Genomic DNA, 22,166 nt, shown 5'->3' on the forward strand with positions numbered 1-22,166 from the left:
CTCATTTGAAAATGTATTCATTAGTTCATGTAGATTTTGGAATATAAAATAAAGATATTGAACACGGATCCCTTGTTATCTGCATTTGTGGTGGTGGTAATTCAGTAGAGAAAATGTAAAATTATACTAAAAAAATGTAATCCTAAATAAGATCCAAGCCATTAAATAAAAGTGACATACACTCTATAGTTTAAATAGAAACAACAAAAAGAGACAGCAGACTATATTATGTTTGGATTTAGTTGCATCTATTGCAATGCTTAATATACTCAGTGGGGAATTCTGTTATTTTTAGTTCCCTAAGGATGTCAGTGGTCATGGTCAGCTAGAAATGATTTGCAAGTATCAAAGGATAAAGATCTCCCTGCTGCCCAGTGCTCTAATTAAATTGATTGACACAAATATGTCCAGGACAAATTTCAGAGCAGCAGTGTCAACAGGCCAATCCCCAGCTGGAGGACCTGTCTATAGCTGAAGCTCACATGTTGACAAGCACTGGCGCTGCTCAAGTGACCAAGAGTGGGATACAGATGTAGATGTAGCCATTATATAAACATTTTTCAGTTTTTATTTTGACCTGTCATGGCTTACTTGAATATATGGAGCCACTGTTAATGTTATAACTCCTGTGTTTCTACTACTATGACAAATCAGAATATCTGCTGGGAAAAAGGGACTTTGAGAATGAGTGTCATATTTATAGAAAATAGAATATTTAAAATAAAAATCATGTTTATTTATTAAAACCATACAAGTTCAACATTTACAAAATAAACAAACAGTGCCACTGTAAGAATGATCGACAGAATACATTATTTCTTGCAACGGTCATGTTTCCTTATGATGTCTATGAGGTTGTTCTTGGTGACCAGTGTATCCTCAGACTCCAGCTTGGCTTTTTGTCTGTCCCTCCTCTGCTGCTCATGAAGGTGGGGTGAGTTGAGGAGCTGTGGGGGCAGGATGGAGCCTGTAGGTTTGACCCTGTTCACCACATCCAGGAACAGCCGTTTATTGTTGTTGTTGATAAAGGTGATGGCGGTTCCTCTGTGTCCCAGCCGACCTGCCCTGCCCACCTGGATGGGAAGAAATGGAAATGAAAATGTAGTTTTTTGTACCTTCTGTAATATATTCATGACATCAGGTAAAACTGTAGATAAGCCAATATTTCAAATGTATTATTTCCCGGAAATGTTTACTTTACACTCCATTTCTGCAATAAATTCACTATTGATATGATACTGATTGACAAGCTATTAATGTAAATTCTGTATTTACTTAATGATGCAAAATGGAATACACCAATAATCACCATTAATTTACTCTGCAGTTTATTTGCAGAACATTTTTTACAGCGGGTATCACTAACCTGATGGACATATTCATCCATGGTGTTTGGCATGTCAAAATTAACTACCAATCTGACGTTAACTAAGTCCAGTCCTCTGCCAAGCACACCAGTACTAATCACCACTTCAAAGTCTCCATCCAGAAGTCCCTGAAGATGCAAAAGAGGAAATATTACATACTTAGACATAATAGACAGTAAACATTGGACAGTAAACATTAAGAACGGACTGTTTTTTCTCAGTTGGTATGCCGACACGACAACTAGAAACTCATTGTCCGTAACAGTGGTACTTGCAGAATTCATGTTCTATATACAAAAAAGATGTGTTTTATATTTCTAGTTGAGATCCTAAAGTTTCCAAAGATACAAAATGTGCTATGCAGCAAAATGCTTGTAAATGATGCTGTGGTGATTTTTTTTGTTAAGAAAAAATTCAGAGTGAATAAACATTGTGTGGGAATGCTCTTGTCCTCTGCAGAGAAAAAAAGAAGAAAAACTGTTATGTCTCAGCTCTGGGCGTCTGTGGTGTCCCTCTAAGTAACTGAGGAGCAGCAATCTTGGACACTAAACGTGGTAGCGCTGCTATTTATCCTCTTGACTGCGCATGTTCTGGTTGCTGCTGGTCTCACCCTGAGGATGCGGTTGCGTTCCCACTGAGTCTTGTCAGAGTGGATTGCCACAGTATTGAAGCCTGTCACCTTGGCGACTGCTTCACACAGCAGATCAGCCCCAAGTTTACAGTCTACAAACACCACCACTGGAGGCTGGTACAGCTTACTGTCCTGAAAAGCCACACAAAAAAACAAGTGAGAAAGAAGCAAGGTGAGGTCCACATTTATGTATTGCTATATACAGATATCCAAACTAAATGTATATAATTGAATCAGCCATAAATTAACAGAGCAGGAGTTCTCTGGATGAGAATGAAATGACAAATGTAAAATACACCAAAAAAGACAACCACTACTTTCCATAGATACTTGATTTCAGCATTTTTACACTTAATTATATGACTTAAAACATTCTGATATATTATGCAACTGTCTGCATTTGGACATCATAATTAATAGGCCATCTAAAGAATGTCCATAATGCTTAATATTTCATTAAAAAGAATGACTGATGTTGAATTATTTTTTACCATATAGATCACAATACATATCTATGAATTCATAACATTTCACACAGTTTCTTAGATGGTGTGTCAGAGTACATGTGACAGACACTGACACAGTCAGTCACATTCTTTTTAAATTCCAGCAGATGGCAGTTATGACTCTCTGACCAGAAACACATATTTTATAGGAAAATAAGTAGTAGGGCAAGCTGACGTGCTTCAAAAAGATGAGGTTCACCTGTTAAGATGAACTTTGAGTTAAGAACTAAAGCCTGACAGATACTGGATTTTTGGGGCTGATGCCAATACAGATGTTAGAGAGAAAAATAAAATAAAATATCTATATATCAGACAATAATCTTATATACATAGAATATATACATAAACGCACATTTTTTGTCACGATCCATCAAATATGGTTATCCAACACTTGATATTTTAGAGTTTAACAATTGTATAAAATTAATTGTACAAAATGGCGACTATACCTTTTTTATTACTATAAATAAAAATGCATCGAACAAAAAAATGTATGTATATATTAAACTTGAATTAAGAAAAAATATCCAATACTAATAAAATGCTGCCTATATGGCAATTGGGTGAAAATTCCCTTCTAAACAGTCCTTATTTATTTGTTCACTTAGTTTAAATGTATTTATTCATTCTGTCCTTTCAGGTGAGTCCTGAAGCCTCTCCACTCCAGCGGTTTGGTTTTCATGGAGTGTCCCATCCAAATCCCAGCCTAATAGCCCTCCAAAACCATGGGAATCCTGCAAGACCCAGTAACTTTACCAGTGTTCAGTGACAGTAGCCTTATATGTTAAGCTGAAAAACCAAAGGCTGTCATGAGTAACTATGTGCCTCAACACAGAAATGTAGCTACTGTTACTGACACAATGGTTTCACAACACTTATTCACTGGGTTAAGTAAAGCAGACTACTCCTGTCCTGTATAAATGCTGCAAGCCATTGCTGGGATTCCTGGAGTGGGGCCATGGCTTAGGGCCAACCCATTTCCTCCAGACAGGGACCAGGCCTGCATGGCTGTCTAAATATGATGTAGTGGGGAGACCAGTCTTTGGAGCTTAAAGAATTCCCACTCTAACGGCCAGTTAACAAAATACCAAGCTGGTACCAGTGCTTAGCGAGACAGAGCGATATATCTAATATAAGCTGAAATTGAGATAATAACCTGCTTTCTGTGTTCGTCTCTATCAATGCGCTCTGTTGTTCTCCAGAGTTAAAGTACACTTGGTCTTTTACAAAAACTAGGAAAACTGATGACCACTTAAAGAAAGCCTATTTTAGCAGTGGACGTGTGCTTAAAGTGATACTCCACCTGAAATCTATCTTTTGAGACCATAAGTGAGAATTAGACTTGCTATGCTTTTTTTTAACATACTTCTCCAATTCAACATTAAGAGTCAAAAATTCAATTCCATAACCTACATTGAGAATCTCAAACAGCTTCTTCTTCTTGGAGGGCTCCTCTACCCACAGAAGGATCTGTCTGATGTTGGCACAGGGCTGGTTCTTCTCTCCAATAGCAATACGGACAGGGTCACGAACCAACCGGGCAGCCAGCTCCTCTGTCCCTGTTGGGATGGTGGCTGACGCCAGCAGAGTCTGGTGTTCTCCAGAGACTTGGTCCAAAACTTCAAGTACCTGCTGCTGGAAGCCCATCTTCAACATAGTGTCCACCTACAGAGTACATCGCAAACGCACAATTTCACAATTTCCACAAGCCAAATATGTCAAAGCTAAACTCACAGTAAAACAATTCAATTCATAAACACAATTAAATTAAACTGCTGCTGTATCACCACAAATGGCAGGGTTTTCCTCAGGATGTTAAAGGACAAGTGTTTACAATTTTGCGGGATCTATTGGCAGAAATGGAAAATAATATTCATAAGTATGTTTTCATTAGTGCATAAAAATAATGAATAAAATATAATCACCTGAAAATAAGATTTGTTGTGTTTCTATTACCTTAAAATGAGCCCTACAGCGGGAGCGGGTCCTCTTCTATAGAGCCTGCCATGTTGGACAGCTATGTAGCCCAGAATGTACAAACCACACACTGGCTCTAGAGAGGGCGTTCAGTGTTTATTGCAAGTTTCACGGTCACCATAGGTTCTCCATAGGTTGTCATTTGAAAGGGTTTCAATCTGCGCTAAAATCCTGTCACTAAATCCTACACACTGGTCCTTTGAGTACTGATCCTTTCTAAAAAAAACATTGTGCTTTGTTGGCAAATTTTCATGGGAAAAAATTCATTCATGTCTTACAGCCACAGTGTTTTCAAGGTTTGCTTAAGCCCTTAAAGTGCAATAACATTGCACAAATTTGTATAGGACAGTGTTGGTCATACCTCATCAACCACAACCACCTTCACTTGGTCCAGCTGCAATGCTTTCTGCTTCAAGATCTCAAGGAGTCGACCAGGTGTGGCAATGACAATCTGAAAAGGATTAATAAGAAGAAAAAAAGAATGATGAAGATAGCTGAAGAGTTAAATAATGTTGTAAGACAATAGTTTGATTGGGGGAGAAGATAGTAAATGTACTTTGATGCTGCTCTTGAGGCGGTGGAGCTGTGGGGGAAGCGGCATGCCGCCCACCAGCAAGGCAGTTCTCATGTTGGGGAGGCCCATCACCAGTTCTTTGGCCTGCTTCTCTATCTGAATGGCCAGCTCCCTGGTGGGGGTCAGGATGAGAGCCACGGGGCTACGCACGCTGTGTACTGGTCTCTAGAAAAAGAAGATGCACAGTATCTCACCACATGTTAAGCCTAAAATTCATTACTTTGACAGATGGATGTAGCCGTCATAGGCCTTTTCAATATAGACATTTTGAAACATCACAGTAGGAAATAAAATGGAAATAATACAGCTAAAGGTACAGTTTCATTTTACTTGATGTTCCTTTACATTAAAAAATAGCCTCTACTAGGTAGGAATTGGCATCTCCATGCATTTAAGTGTATTTGTGTGAATGTGATGCAAATTGCTCTCCTGTACCTCCAGTGCTCTCACTACAACTGGCAGCAGGAAGGCCACAGTTTTCCCTGAGCCTGTGTCAGCGCTGGCAATCACATCCCTGCCGCTGAGACCAATAGGCACCATCTGCATCTGGACTGGTGTAGGTGCCTTGTAGTTGGCCTTCTTCAGGTTGCCATGCAGTGTAGCAGGGAAGCCACAGTGTTCAAACTCCACAATGGGTCTGCTCACATCTCTCCCCTGGGTTTCAATGCCCAGCTCCTGTTTAATCCGCTGAACCTGCTCATCCGTTAGTCCTGATATGAACCGATCTTCCCTGTAAACATAGTGTGTTTTAAGTTCATCCGCTCCACCAGTCTCAACTGCAGCCTGTTGAGGTTGAATCCTTTCATCTCCATTTGTGTCCTTACGGTTAAACACATCAGCCCCAATCCCCATTCCCATTTGGGCCAAGTGGCTGGCTTTGCATTCAAGACTGCAAACATCATTGTCAGTGCTGTCACAAATGTACTCCCCATAGCGACCGCACATCACACAGATGGGCTCCCCTGGCTCTGGCCATCTCTGGCTCTTTTTGAAAGATTTGACTGGCTCCACCTCCTCCTCATCACCTGAGGAGGGCTCATGTGTTTCTTCTTGCCGTGGGCTCTCTGTCAAAGCTGCAGAGTCTCCACCTGTTTGTAGTGTCTCATTTTGTGTTTTGTTGTCTTCATGTGCTTCCTCCTTCTGAGCAGGCGTCACTGTACCACTTTCATCATTCTTCTCCTCCTCATCAACCTTACTTTTCTTCTTCAAAGCTGTATTTGAGCCCTCTGTTGGTCTCTTCACTTTAAGGGCTCTTGGCATGAACATTTTATAGAATTCTCTTCTGTGAACACCAGAAAACAGATAGAAGATAGACTTTTTTTAAATACTGGGGACTTCCAAACTGGCTGAATAACTGAATAATCAAGAAATTGAATATCATTAAAGATTAAATTATATCCACTATACAGTTTCACAGCTCCCTTATAAACACTAGTTAAAAGTCTAAATAGGTATAAATGGCCTGTGTATCTTCCCGTAAACCTAAAATGTATGTACAAAATTATAGCAAAATTACTGCTTTACAAAACACACATTAACTTCTGGAAGCTGTTAACGATACACAAGTGCAAAGTAGAACGTTTTCGCATGATTTTCGTATATAATATCAATAATTGCGTTTTTTGACATAATACTCCTCCGCCACGACTAACTTGTAAATGCAAAGAAAGTGTCTTTACTGCGTTTGTTCAATGAAAGCCACCTCTTCGCGTCAAATCTTCCAACCTGTTCAAAACAGACACCGACGCAAACTAATGACGCACTTTTTGCTTTGCACGTCGGGAATTGTAGTTCATTTAATATTAGTCTCTGTTATTAAACCAGTGTGTGAGTGTATGCAGATGTCTTTGTAGTAGAAACACGTTTTTATGCAAATCTCTTTATACAGTAATATAACTTGTAGCTTCGTGGACATTTAAAGTCAGTCTGTTGGTCATTTTTTACATTGTGGGTGTGGCTGTACAGGCTACACATCTATAGCTGTAAAAAGCAATTATACTAATCTAACGAAAATGAGAACAATATACCAAAAGAGAAGTTTAAAACTAAATGTCCACTTGAGACATCTAAATTTTAACGTAAAATGATCATTTATGTTGCTTTGTTTCTTATAATTGTATGCACGCTGTACTCTTTTCTTGCAACATTCAAATGCTTATCGTAAGCCTTAAAAAATGGATATGTGCATTCATTACGATTGCTATTTAAACACGATTCAATTGAAGTCTAATATAATCCTTCTGTCATGGGGGTCAATGTGTCATCGACATGTTGGTACAGTTCTCAGCTAGTATTTTACTATAAATATCTAGCTGCAAAATGCAATACAATACCAAAATTGAATACAGTGATAAAACTTTGCTGATTTCACACTCTTTAGTTAATATGAGTTGGCTAAACAGTTAATGACATTTTGGCAAACCTGGTACCGTAAAATCCCGGCTTCTTTAAGTCGTTCAAACCGATCTTATAATACATCCACGGTTCAAACACTGTAGCTGTAACCAAATACTAATATTTCTGATAGCAATTGAATGCATCGTTGGCGCATGCGCATTCCGCAACAACGGTGCAGGGTTTGGAGAGGCTAAGTGTGCAGCAGGAAAACCGCACCACGGCACAAACAGAGGAGGGAATGCGAAAGACATAGGTTTCCCATACAACAATACATGGACATGAAAGGGAGAAGCCATCTGCTCCCAAAGCTCACAAAGAATGGAAACATTTCTGTTTTCACTCCAGCTGAAGAGCAGTTTTTCCTCTGAAATCCAAGGAAACATTCACAGCTTGGTCCGACGGAGCCTATCTCAACTGGTAGTGGGCAGAATGGATGAAAAACACCAAGACTAACGAGTCATTGTGATAAGGAGACACGAAAAGGACGAATAACCGCAATTAGCCTAGTATTAAATCATTTCATCACTGAATGAACCTGTGAATAATCGTCGGAAACACACCGCATCTCCTCATTTTACAGCCAGGTCATTGTTTTCCATGAAATTCCTGTAGCGGGATGCTTTTGCGTTGTGCTGCTGCTGCTGCTGCTGCATAGGGTCAAAGAAAACAATTCAGGGACAATTATGGGTGAAGTTCAAGACGTCAGGGATGTGAAGAAGATTTTTGTTTCTCCAGCAATAAAGTCTTTCGAGCACTATGACTTTTCCCGAGCAAAAATCTGTTGCAGCCTCACATGGCTGGTGGCCAAAGCGTATGGGACAGGTAGGTGCATCACTTAGCCTCCACTCACCTGCACGCTGCATGAAGATTTGAATCATATTTTTATCAGTTTTATTTTCTCCAATGCATGTTTGACTGCATTTTAGAACGATGACTAATATGTAACATGCCCATAATCAATTTTGAACAACACAAAAACAAATCCATAAAACACATTGAAAATAAGTTATGGACAATAGGCACAATAGTCATTTATGATTGACTCACCATTGATTACCTAAGACAGTACTGCATAGTATTCCCTTTAGGAATATCACAGTGATTTTCCATTAGGGTAAAACCTTTTTCGGTTTACAAGGTTTTTTGTTGCTGTCTCACATCCTAAATGAATAGCCTATTGGAAATGTAAAACATATTTTCTCCAGAGGAAATATAAAACCATTTTCCTCTTATCAATACATGTGTCCTGCATGATGCAAATGGAGCAGTCAGTGTGGAAAAAGGGAGGTATGAAAGTGTCCCAAATGATGTAACCTTCAGCTTACTGCATTCAAGTCAAATTTAGAAAGAGAGGCATCACATGTGGGACTCTTTTTATATTCTCAGCAGGTATATCACACAAAGGGTTTACTTGATAACAGTAATAGGGGGTAAATTTAGCTGCTGGTTACCATCAACAGCACTTAAGGAAAACTGTGCTTGTACCTTTTTTTTTAAATCCCCTTGTCCGTCATTCCTGTATATGACATGATACTTTGATGTTACCAGGGTTAAATCTATTTAGCGAAGAAAATATTCAAAATACAAAAATGCATTATGGTGTTTGTTGAGTTGAGATCATATCTTGTTGCCACACATCTGTTCATTTTTGTTAGGCTTTATTGTAAATCACTGCTTTCCCAAATCAGAGACGCTGATGCATAAATGACTCAGAATTATCATTCTCCCCTCGATTCAACTGTTCATTCTGAAGGACCAAATAGTAAGCCATCATTAAGTTGTAAAAGAGGATGAAGAGCTGAGACGTAATGCATTTTCACGAGCAGCCTTCTTTTTATTGAAGTATATGTGTAAAACATATTCAGTTGTGCCACCACTGCTTTGTATCACTTTGAGCCCTGATAGATGGATGTGTTGAAACCTAATACTGTTGTTTATGGATGGCCAGAAACTGGGATTTATTAATATAATGGGATTCATGAGAATATTCAGATTTATTATCCACTGTTGCCCATCAGTAGTACAACAACATACATTTACAGTAACAGTAACTCGTCTCCTTCCACCAACATCTCTGGCACAGACTCTTTAATACCACTGTGACATTGAGTTTTTGTGACTTGTGACAAATTCAAGTATGATTTTCCCAAATCAAGCAGCAGAGATTCAACACAAGCATCTAGTAAAGAGGTTCATCACCATGTAACATACCTAAATAAAACACAGCACTTTACCCACTTTCTTTTTTTTTTACAGGTTAGTGTCTGCAAACACCAGGCTGACACCTCACTGCACATGACTAGCACATTATGCTATTCTCAGTGTCAGAGCTGCTGTTGGGTTGATAAGGTGGCATCACTGAAAAGAGAACAAGATTGCTTCTCTTCTGTAGCGTAAATGTGGGAAAACTTGTATGATTGGCATCATGCTTCTTCCTTGCATAGCCCCAGAGCTGTAAATGCATGGCTTTTGGCCAGAAGAAGAAAGCAAGCTGCACACAGAAGCTTTTATTTAGTTAACATACAGTAAAATTATTACATTTTCATGTTACAAACATCTGTCCTTCATTCCATTCTTCTTCATTTGTAAATGTATGTGTATTCATTGGTAATGCCTTGTAACAGATGCCTTTCTACTAAACCTAATTTCACCTTAAATATAATAAGCTCATCTGAAGTAGCTTGAGGAGAATATGTACAGTATGTGTGTCACACTGAGGCCACTGTCCCTCTGTACAAACTTTGGCTGAGTTTCACAATGCAGCTTAAAGTGTCCCAATTTTTTCTTTATTTCCCATATGACTTATATAAAATCCTGAGGCATGTGACGCACAGTAGCTCATTTCAGCGTTGCCATGACGGTAACTCAGTGTATTTCATTTAGCTGCGACCATGTTATATTCTTTAATCCAGTATTGGCAGATATGGCACAGCAATGGAAACAAAGACAAAACAGCTGACTTGATATGTGTCTATTTGAGACACATCAATTTAAAGCTGCAACTAATGATTACTCTTGTTTATTTGATTAAGTGTCTGTTTTTTTAAAAATGTCCAAAAATGGTGAACAAATGTAGTTCAATTTTTTGCAGACAAAATGGTATTCTGCTGCTGCTTCAGCCAGAGCACATTATTCCTCGCCACTGTGTTGTAATAGCCCCACAAACATGAGATCCCTTGCAGATCCTCAGTGTATGTTCAATCAGGACTGAATGGGCTGATTCCAAAAGTACAGCCCTCCAGAGAGGGAGAGAGAGAGCGCAAGAAAGAGAGGGAGCAGGCTCATATCCAGATCCCTGCCTACGCTGCTCTCAATACTTCACATGCAGCTGCCTCATTACAGCCATGCAAGAGTACATCAAGAATATGCAGTGTGGTAGATGCAGCCTGTGCAGCAGATCATCTGCCATTAGAAAATACTATCAAACATCACACACTGATGCACATATTTAATATGTTGGACCATTCCACTTCACAAGCAGAGCTCAGAGAAGATGCCTTAGTAGCAAGGCTCTTTGAATGCTGGTTAAAATCTGGGCGGTGAAAGCAAATCTATGTAATGTATTTTACAGAGGCCCTTGGTCAAGGCATTTAACTTTTTGTTTTGCTTTGTTACACAAGTTAGACTTCACTGGATAAAAGTAATTGAATAAATGAAGACCACCAACAATTTTCTGTATAGTACTTGATATCAGAAATTTGGAATATGATTAAATGTGCATCTGATTTTGCTCTTGTAGGTGGTTACATATATTTTATCACAGTAATGCAACATCAAAGCTGTGTAGGGCTAAAACGTCTGAATATTTGCATTATCTATTATTTTCTTAATTAGTTGTTGGATAATGAATGATGTTAAATCATTTAAGACAAAGAAAAACAGAATATTAACATTTGAAAGATTCGACCAAGCATTCTTTTGGAATTTGTGCTTGGAAAAACACGTAAACAATGGTTTTGAAATCTTGTTTAATAAGTAGGTACATTTCAGTAACATAATAAACAAGGGAAAGCATGTAGTGAACCACGAAAGACTAAACCAGAGCTTCAGGAAAGTCTCTATGTTGAAATATAACATGAACAATAAATTTGATTAGCGAAATGCTGAATCCTACCAGCTCCAGGGGGGTTGTATCGTAGCTCAGTCTGACCTCTGACCTCCCCATAGAGGAAGGAGGAGGGCAAGAGAAAAGATTAATGTCTTTGATGGGATCAATACGATACCACATGAACATAATACTAACAGGAAAAGCACCTAACCTAAATGGCTGCTGCTGCTGTAGCTACATTTCTGTTCTGACAGAGAGTCTGTCTGTAGATGACCTTGTTGATGATGGTCAGTGTGAGCAGGTGATTCATTGACCATCATGTGTCTGAGTCATTGGTGTCAGTTTGGCTCACTATATGCTACAATATCTCTCTACACACACAAAGCTCTATAGCTGAAGTGTATGATGGTGTTTTTTAAAATGTTTTTACACAGCTGCAGCATCAAACACAATTATTTGGGGTTATATTGTATAATATATTGTGGGAAATGATGGTGTTGCATTGCTTTGGTTTTCCAATAGTCTTTCTCTTTTTAAGCGCAGCTGACAGGAAACATAACAAGACAACGCAATTTCTAAAAACATAATGTTTCTGAAGCATTTGTTGAATATCCACTGGCAGTTGAATTGCTGCAAGTGATACACACGCACAACACATACACACACACACACACACACACACACACACACACAAAGATAGCCGCTCTCTTTGATGAGGCAGGCAGTGAGAGGGGTGTTCCCAGGGAGCTGAGGGCTGCAGAGATATATACAGACTAGTTGAATCGATTGGGTTCCACTCCTACTGCAGTTGCTATAGCAACGCCAAGGTCTATCTACACGTGTCCCAGTCAAGATACTGTCAAAGTATGGCTGTGAACAATAGAGCAGACCTGCTAAAGTAAGGTAATGGCAGTGAATCTGTGCACAGAAGGAAAAATCCAAACTTAATCACAAACACAGAATGAAGCTGCCATCACTCTGTCAGCTCAGTTTTGCTGCTGCTTGATTTTTTCACTTTTTTATTCCATAGTTTTGATAAAGAATTTAAAACAGGAGAAAGCCAAACGTATTTTGAGTATACGGTAAAAAATGTCAAGTGTCAAGTGTTTTGTTGATGTAGAAATTTAGAAACATGTAGCTGTAGTGGTCTGGTTTTCCATCATGTTAGTACCTAAAATACACTGTAGCATTAGGCAGCAGTAATTTGTAGCATTTCTCACCCCAAAACCTCTTTTTTCTCCCCTTGTTCATACAGACAGCGTCCCAGCAGACTTGAAGGAGCCCTTCTACACAGATCAGTATGAGCAGGAGCACCTGAAGCCTCCCGTGGCCAGCCTCCTGCTTTCTGCAGACCTCTACTGCAGGGCCGGCAGCCTCATCCTTAAGAGTGACGCTGCAAAGCCCCTGTTGGGCCACGATGCTGTCATCCAGGCGCTGGCCCAGCGAGGACTCTACGTCACTGACCAGGAGAGACTGGTCACTGAGAGGGACCTGCGAAAGAGGCCTCTGCAAATGGTAGGAGGGTTTTTTTAATACGATTTTTCATATTTTATGTTGAAATCGTATTGCGGAATATAATCATATTTTTTTATAACTTATTTAAATTAAAAAGATTGTACAAAAGTGCTGTAACGTTATAAACAAGTGCATCAAATGAGCACACTAATGACTGAAAATAAGTGACAAAATTGCAAACAAGACAGACGGGCTATTACTTCTTCACCTCTCCCACACAGACTTCACAAGACTACAATCTGCTGGTCACAAGCTGATTTAGTGTCAATTGCCCTGTGTGTGTGTCTGTCTTCTCCCAGGGTCTTTATAGTTCATCTCTTGACTTTGCAGGCAGCCTATTGAGTGGGAATGAGGGATCCTCATTATTTGCGGGCAGAGTCTCAATAGGAGGCTTCATTGCCTCAGTGAATTGCAGTTGAGACACAATTAGGACTCAGTATGCCTGCAGTCTGTTTGTAGAGTCTTGCTGGTTTTTAATTTTCCTTCTATGCTAATTAGAAAGTTATTTAAGTTTTGTTGGGATTCACCAGTAAGGCATTTAAAAGTTTTAGCTCTAAAAGTTGAAGTCAAATCAGATCATTTCAATCTAAACTGAAGGTGATTTGAGTCTTTTTGTGTGTGTTGTGTGTCCATGGTTCATATTGCTGTGTTCTCTAGCTTGTCAACACAGCAGCAACCCACAGTGTGTGTCATGAACATGAGGGATTTTCACATATTACTGTCTATCTGCAGGATTACTCTTTAATTCTTCTCTCAGTGTGTTACATGTTTGTGTGTGTGTTTGATTGTGTGTGTGTTTCGTGACATGAGCATGTTGTTGCATGAAGTTGCTAGAAGCTTTTCTATTTTCCCCATCTATCCTCTACTGTTAGATCTATTCTCCCTACCCCTGTCCTGCATCACTCATCTTTCATCCTCAGTTTATTGTATTCCCTTCTTCTCTCATTGTTTCTATCTTGCCCTTCAACCATATATCTTTCCCAAAAACCCTCTGTTTTTATTTACATCCCCTTACTTATTATACCAAGCCCTTCCTTCAACGTTTCTCATTGCTCTTCTCTGTCATCATCCCTCCATTCTTTTTTTTTTGTTTGCTTTCCTCCATCAATCCCATCCTCCCTCCCCTGTCTCTTTTCTCGTCAGCTTTCATCAGGCATTCTTCCTTCCTTCCTCATTACCAGCAGAGGCAGAGTCTGTCTGTACCACTGTCTGGCTGCTGTCAGTGGAACCGATGGGTCGGCTCAGTTCTAATGAATATATTTCACACATTTCGTACGTCAAAGCTGAGTCCTTCCTATTGACGAAACAACACATCAAATAGAAAGTCACTCACAGCATGTAACATAATCATGCAGCATCATGATCTATTTATAGAAGCCTTACTGATAATACATGGGCATTAAAGATGTTTTAATTAACTGAATGAGATTCAGGAAAGCAAAAAAAGATGCAACACTGATTACTATAGTTTGCTATGAGGTTGTAACACACTATGAGACACAGGTCATTTAGACCTGCTGCACATTGGGATGACAGCTCAGGTCGGGAATAATCTATTATTTAAAGACATAATCTAATTTAGTTGAAAAGATGACTTTAAGCTGCTGTCCAGGCTGAGATCTGCGGTGGTGTGGACAGTCAGCAAGGAGAGCAGAAACAGGAGAGATGCTGTTTATATGGGAGACACATAGCAGGGTGGCTAACTGGCTTTAAAAGTTGTCCTCAAAGAAAACATGACTGCTTTTTACTTCTGAGGCATCTACTTGCAGCTTTAACAATAAGCTGCTCTGGATTCGAGCAAGCAGGGTCATTAAATGATGCTTCATGGCATTTTTAGCTAAGCATTTTTTTAACTCAGCAGTTTGTATATGGCACGAGAATTTTCAGAATAAGCAACTTTCGGGGACACAAGATGTTCAGGGATGCTTTATTAGGCCAGTCAGCAGAAGAATTAGATGCTGCTGATGTCTGACATACTGTATGTCATAACTGAGCACATTTACTGACATTTTCACTAAACTGACTTTGCATTATAGTCTTTTTTTCCCCTCCTCCAACCTCTCTGTCACTACTCTGCCCACTCATCCTTCTATCTTCAGCCATGTGACGGAGTCCCACACGTGAAGTTGCAGCATCCAAATTAGACTCTCCTCCCACTTAGTTGCCTACATACATGCTGTATCGCTTACGCTTTCCTCCACCTGTAGTGCACACAGATAAAGAGAGCGTGGAGGTTGGGTTGAGGATCTGAAAATGTTATCACAGTATTACACGTTGCAGCCCACATGAAGTACCCCTGTGAGCACGATTAAAGCTGAAAGTCATTATCAAAAGGCTTGAATTGCTTAGTTTAATAATACCCACTCTCTTTTTGTGTTCTTTTCAAAGTGTAAGTGCTGTGTGATCACCTTTGTTCATAGTGACAGAGTGGATCACGAGTAATTAATTTACAAAAACAAAACAAGTCAAATCTACCAAGAACATGACTTTTATGTTTTATTTAATCTTTTCCTAAGACTGTTTCCATGCAGCTGTTGTTAGGGTGAAAACATCTTATGAAGGTTGGTATTCAATTAAAGACCCGAATCGAAGGCCTGATGTAAAGTCAGCCTATCCGCATTGCTGTGGAAACGCTAGTGGGATGAGGATGACGTCAAGATCCAAAAAAGCCGAAGGAATCTGGATGATGAATGATAATTGATTCTTGGTGTCTGTGTCAGCATGTGTGTGCCCTCGTGTGTGCGTGTGAGTATCTAAGGACTTAATTACAAACACAAGTGCTCTCTGCATCCCTGCAGCATGGTGGTTGTTCCGATAAGATGGTTAATGCATAGAAACAGCGCGTGGCATTCATTTATCCTCTTGCAACAACATTGTGCTCCTGTCGCTCACATTCATTCACTTGAGCAGTGATGGTTAGTTCACTTGCTTACAAATGAGCAGTGGTAACATGAATGGGACAAGCACTGATGTTTCACTTCCCTGTCAGATTTACTCTGCCTGTCCGGGGCTCAAGTTGGCATCGCAGAGTTACAGGATTGGTGTAACAGGTTTCAATAGTTGTTATAGCTGTGCATGAAGTTTCCTCCAACTTTAAGTTCTACTTTAAGCACAAAATACATGTCAGGATCTGACGCTGGTGCACCACCTCTGCTCAACAGTTCCCTGGAGAAAAGCATCCACAGGATAGTAACTAGAGGATATGTTGATGCCAAAAGCATAAATGTCCCACTAGATTTATCTCAAGAGACTCACTTTTTTGACCTCATCATGGTGAAGATCGTTGTTCTTCCAAACTGCCAAACTTTGAATGTCAGAGCTTTAATAATTAATAAAGCTATAGTAAATAGTCCATGATGCTGCCAGCAGTTTTAAATGTACTGTATAAATCACAGTCTTATCGTGGTTACATGAGATTAAGAAGCATAGCATACTATTTGGTTTCTGAGTTTCTTTAGAGGCTGTATGGATGCTGTGTGTGTGACTGTATGTCAGAAAAGCCATACAACAGACAGGTTTATAGTCACACTTACGTTAGAGACTGCTTTCAAATTCAACCTTAATGGTAAGTGCACTTTAATTGTGTATAAAAACAGATTTTTTCTGTAGTACATGTGGATGCAATGCCGCTGTACAGTGAAAGAAGTCATCTTGTAATCATCTTTAAAGCTATTTATTCGAATGTTGAAACATTTTACTTATTGGAGCTCATTTGTGTAGTGAGGACTGTGCCAAGAAACAAATGCGACCTGGTTAATCGTTGCTGACATATTACAACACAGGACTGTCACACTAGCTGTGCAGTAACATGTAGAAAACATGTGAGTGCAGAGTATCAGCAAGAATTCCCAGTTTTTATTATTGCTGCTTATTAGTGTTATGTTATCTTGTCAAAATTGATATTACATATTCACATAGGTTGAAAGTGTGTGTCAATTCAGAACTTTTTAAAATATATCACTAAAAATCATCATGAACAGACTAACAGTGTTATTAAAAATCGATACATGTTTTTAAATAATGTAATGATGCAAAGAGTAACACTTGCAGGCTGACTCCAAACCATAAATCTATTACAACGACAGCATTTTGCTCCCCAATTGGGATACAAAAATACCGTAATAACACATTATTATATGATCCCAGGATTAAGCTATTGTGTGTGTTTTTTTAAACATTTTATTAAGAACGGAGGAGAAGCATTGCAGTACAGTCTTGCCGTTTTGATTATGGATATGAAACTATCATATGAAAAAGTTTACTATATTAAACAAAAAAAAAATATATATATAAAGATATTGATACACTTGTCGATCCAGTTTAACTGTGTGATTGATAAGTCAAATCATGTATAGCATGGATGAATAGAGGTGAATACTTCTTTCTGTTTGTCTCCCTCTCCTCTGCTGCCTCCATCACAACCCCTATTGGGAAGGCGCTACGTTTCCATGGTTACACTCCAGTAGGCAGGGGTGTTGTGCAAGCGTATGTGTGTAGGTGGGTGCAAGAGTGGGGGGTGCTTATGCTTGCATATGTCATATGTGCAGTTATGTGCTATGTGTGTGTGTGTGTGTGTGTATGTGTGTGTGTGTGTGTGTGTGTGGGGGGGGGGGGGGGGGGGGTTGTAGCAGTAAGTAGTTCTAAGACGCTGCATTACACACGAGGATGCACCTTCATACACACACACACACACACACACACACACAACCAGTGAAGTACAAACAGCTATACTGAGTGCCAGGCAGAAAACAATACTTCTCAACATCTATCCGGCTCCCTCTTTCCCTATTCTTTGCTTCTCCACTTGATCTTACAAACAAAGAGGAGCTGAAGCAGCAGGGTGGAAGGGAAGCCCATCCAAGTACTTTCTGTACTCATCAGCTTCACTGAAGTCACAGCCTGTACAGTATCTTATACTCAATGCCAGCGGCGACTCCAGTACAGTATAGATGGGTAGACAAGAAGCACATTATGTGATGTCCTGAGTCCTGAGCATCTTTTTGTGCTGGAGACAGCTAGACTATGTTTCAGGCTGATGTGTTTTCTTTATTTGTTTGTCTTTTTAATGTAATGTGTAGGATTTTTTTTTATCTGCAAAGAAAAAAGTCCACATGATGAGGGTTCAACTATTGTAGCAATGCTCCTCCACTCTCAACCCCGAACACAGGAGCAAATTTTTCTCCGAGACAAAAATATGCTTAAGCTAATGTTCCATATCAGCTAGTACAACACAGGTCAGTAGTCAGTGATTGTTTCTCAGCTGTGTACTGTAATGACCTTGTGTATTCATTAGTTAACCTACTGTCCTGAAACATTTTTGTCAACATGCTGCCTTATCATAAAGAGGGAGATTGTTCAAGGTTGAAAGCCATGGCACTTTCTTCTCAGAGGAAAGAGGCCTTACTAGGGTTACCATGAGCAAATTCATCCCAGGTGAGGGGCCAGAGTTAGGGGCCAGGTGAGGGGTCTCATTTGAGTCCAGTCCCAAGATGGGCATATTACAGAGGAGTGCTTAAAATCTGAGCCTGAAGCCTTTTTTTGACTTTCTGAATGTAGAGAAAAAAAATACTAGATGAACTAATTAGGCTTAGTGACAAGTCTACAGTCATGCTAGCTGCTTTCAGCTAAATGATAACGTTAGCCAGCAACATGCTAATGCTAGATGAAAAGTCAGGGAATAACCAGAGTGAATATGTAATTCTGAGAAAGACATGAATGTCTGCAGTCTGCACCAAATTTAATTGTATTTCATTCAGTTGTGGTTTATATATTTTAGTCTAGACGAAAGGTGAGGATTTACAGGCTGCTGATATGGTCGTCCTTACCCCTAGTCTATTTAACCGTGCCGCTTGTGAGGCTAAAAAGTCGTGACGTTATCTCACTACAGTGACGGATTCTCTAATTTGTACAATATGTCATTTTACAATTCATTATTATGTTCTTTACAGTGTGGTAGTCTGTGCTGCAGTCATATGAGAAACACAAGGTAGTACATTTTTCTGGGGAATGTACAGATTCTGAATCGTGTCAGTATTAAATGCTATATCTCTTCATCTGCTGTAAGAGAATAATACACTTATTATACTAATAGAAAGAAATCTGTGTCATATCCTCTTTAAAGTTCAGAGCAGAGGATCAGGTCTGAAAATATTCACCTGGTTTTTCCTAATTACTGATATTACAAATGTGAGGTTTGGCAAGGCTGCACCTCTAATATCACTAAATCCATAATGAATGTATTCTGCTACACATTAAGCCATGTGCAGAGCTTTATACAGGGATCCCATTTACTGAGATTAAATTGAACAGGCATTTTTATTGTTAATATTACTGCAGTGTGTATTTTCATTACAATTTTAGTTCACTCATAAATCAAAAGTGGAAAATATTTTTATTTTTTATTATGTCCAATGAAATATACACCACAAACTATGAACTACAACACAAAGAAAATGCAGCACTAAATAATACATAATTTAAATGAATGTATACTTCCATCAGAAAACAATTTGTTCACAACAATAGCTTTAAGGTGGCATAAAACAGTTTATTGAGACACTAACGAGAAAAGTTGTTTAGTTGATTAAGTAAATAGATATTCAATGCTGTACAGTTCTTTGCCTCCACATAAGTAGATGTCTTGCAGAATTTCTGTGTAACAGACAGACAAATACAACAATATATGACAGTATTTGATAATACATGACTCTCACAATTAATGAGGAATTATACTTTCCACCAGGTTTAGCTGGTAAATGTTCTTCTGCGGACACTGCACATTGAAACTACCTGCATTCTCACTGGGATTTAGTCTTAAAATCAAATCATCAAATGTCCATCATGTTTATGTAAAATGAGTGATATGTCCCTTTAAATGAAATCAAACACCCTTATAATTCTCTCCACACATGGTACAGCTTCAACCCAGAGGGCCTTTTCAAACATGATGGAAGGATTTGGAGTGCAGGCGTAGGTCAGCTCTGGCTGGTAGCCATGATAGTGTCCTCAGATAGTGTTCTAAGGTTAGCTTTGAGGTTTCCATATAATTACTAGGTTTGGTTTGGAGCACATGGAGGGGGAAGGTATGCTGTTTAAAAGCTTCATTCCCATAGCTGATGCCAGACCTCACAGTTGGTATTTTTTGCATCCAAAAGTGTGCATTTGTGTGTGTTTCTGCTCACAGTTGGATAGGCTGTTAAAGGACTCATGCCATCTCTCCATTTCAAAAGGAAAGAGTAAATATAAGGAACATTTTATATTTCAAAATGATTTCTGATAAACTTGGGAGAATTTGTGAAAATTCAATTTTTATTCTGCGTCAGTCCAACAATTTTGGGGAAATGCTTAAATTTGTATTAAGCTTCCATGATTTTTTTTCTTTGATCTCTGTCTAGTCTAATCAGTTTAAATGTTGAGAAATTAAACTTTTGGACTTTAGCAGGCTAAGCACAAAACAGCTCGCTGCAATGTTGATTTGAACATCTTAAAGTTTAGATAAGTGCATTTTGTGCTCGTATTATTAAATAACCTTCTGTGATATGCCTCCCCCATTTACCACCCACTAAGATTAAAATAAACTGTAAAACAGTCTGGTCTTATACTTTATTGTATATTATTTGGTTTACTGTTTTCACTGCTTCTCATGAATACATCCCAAAATGCAACAAAAAATATTTTCATGAAAAAGTAAGTAAAAATAAAAGTTATCTCTCACATGCACTTCTTTCTCCTTTAACTTTATAATACCTTTGGTGACCTTCAATAGAGACAGAAAAAGGTACAGCTGAGTGCTTTTCCATGTCCAGCTGAGTTGGCATGAAGTTACCTGAAGCTAGACAGATTCAATTTTTAATCATCATTCCCCAGCGTGGAGCCTCTGGGCCTGGACAGGAGAGCTGTAATACTAAAAGCAGACTGCATTTCAATATTATATCACCCTTGAGCTCATGCTGAATCACTGTGTTTGTGTGTGTGTGTGTGTGTGTGTGTGTGTGTGTGTGTGTGTGTGTGTGTGTGTGTGTGTGTGTGTGTGTGTGTGTGTGTGTGTGTGTGTGTGTGTGTGTGTGTGTGTGTGTGTGTGTGTGTGTGTGTGTGTGTGTGTGTGTGTGTGTGCTTCCTCAGTCGAGAGGAGGTCTGCAGTGCAGTTTGTGCAATTTCTGGTCATCTTCTGCTCCCCTTTTTCCTGATGAAAGTTTTTTTGTGTAACTCTGGATATTATCATAAATAATCAAGGAAGCCTTGCACTCCTGTAAAAGCAGGTACAGGTGAATCATCAGCCATGACCCATTCATTGGTACCCCTTGAAGAGTTTACTGCAAGTCACTGAAAAGACTACTGTATTTATTACTTCAATTTAACTAATTTCACAGCGGAGAAGTTTATGCTGATAATTACACAGTAATGGTGAGGTAGTGAAGTATTGTGCATCTTCCACTACGAATAGTCAGGTCAGGCCACAACAAGCAGCTCAAAGCTCTGACAATAGATATTTTAGTTTATTTACAGAAGACACACAGCGATGAGGTGAAATGCATCACATACTGTCTTTTGTAGGTCGCTGTGGTTTGAATTTGCACTTCCTCTGTGTTGTGTTAAATCTGGCTTCTACGGTGGATTTTCATCTCTCCCTTTCTCACCACCGAGCCGCATTAAAGATGAACAGTGTTTGCCTATTTCCCCGGGTGGAAATACATAGAGCCAGCAATGTACTGTAGCAGCACAATAAAACAGGATATTGACCGTGAAGGGGCATCTTCTTACCTCCTGAGAAATAAATACAAGATTTATAGACGCAATCAGCTTAGATGAGAAAGCAAAAAATGTTTGTGTGTGTGTGTGTTTTTATATGTTTATGTGTCCAGGCCTGTATTATTGTGGATGATTTATTTATCAGTGTGTGATTAAGATCATTACCAAATATTAAGAATTAAATGAGGGTTTTCATAGTGAGCATGTGATAACGCCAGTAAGGAACTACAGGGTATAGATGTCATCATTTTGAATTTGTGGGAAAGAAAATAAAGTCAATTAGTAACATTTTGCCATCTTGAAGCCATCCAGATACCCCCAAGCAAAGCATCTGAGCCTTGAACTCTCTAGTGGAGCTGCTCAGTGGCCAACAGTTGAAAACATAGGTTGCACTGAGCAGCTC

The 22,166-nt window shown here is 39.1% G+C and overlaps 2 protein-coding genes across 4 annotated transcripts in view; one reads left to right on the forward strand and one right to left on the reverse strand.

The window, feature by feature from the left end:
* Window positions 1-728: 728 nt before the first annotated feature.
* On the reverse strand, window positions 729-6,798 carry ddx59 (DEAD (Asp-Glu-Ala-Asp) box polypeptide 59). Of its 3 annotated transcripts, none has more exons than XM_062424062.1 (8): window positions 6,735-6,798; window positions 5,491-6,337; window positions 5,038-5,220; window positions 4,843-4,932; window positions 3,918-4,169; window positions 1,978-2,130; window positions 1,367-1,495; window positions 729-1,073 (listed from the first exon to the last, which is right to left on the reverse strand). In XM_062424062.1, exons 2-8 carry the CDS (start codon window positions 6,319-6,321, stop codon window positions 813-815), a joined length of 1,899 nt encoding a protein of 632 aa, XP_062280046.1. In that variant the 5' UTR covers window positions 6,322-6,337; window positions 6,735-6,798; the 3' UTR covers window positions 729-812. The 3 variants fall into 3 exon arrangements, with proteins under 3 accessions (XP_062280046.1, XP_062280047.1, XP_062280045.1); XM_062424063.1 differs by having other exon boundaries at window positions 6,758-6,788; XM_062424061.1 differs by having other exon boundaries at window positions 6,708-6,773.
* Window positions 6,799-8,135: 1,337 nt separating this feature from the next.
* The window catches only part of camsap2a (calmodulin regulated spectrin-associated protein family, member 2a), a 46,694-nt gene continuing 32,663 nt past the window's right edge, over window positions 8,136-22,166 (forward strand). Inside the window, exons 1-2 of the mRNA XM_062424020.1 lie at window positions 8,136-8,274; window positions 12,756-13,015. Coding sequence (XP_062280004.1) covers window positions 8,136-8,274; window positions 12,756-13,015 — 399 coding nt within the window. The remainder of the gene's footprint in view (window positions 8,275-12,755; window positions 13,016-22,166) is intronic.

This window comes from Scomber scombrus, chromosome 8, assembly GCF_963691925.1.
Source record: "Scomber scombrus chromosome 8, fScoSco1.1, whole genome shotgun sequence".
In the NCBI taxonomy this organism is placed as follows: domain Eukaryota; kingdom Metazoa; phylum Chordata; class Actinopteri; order Scombriformes; family Scombridae; genus Scomber; species Scomber scombrus.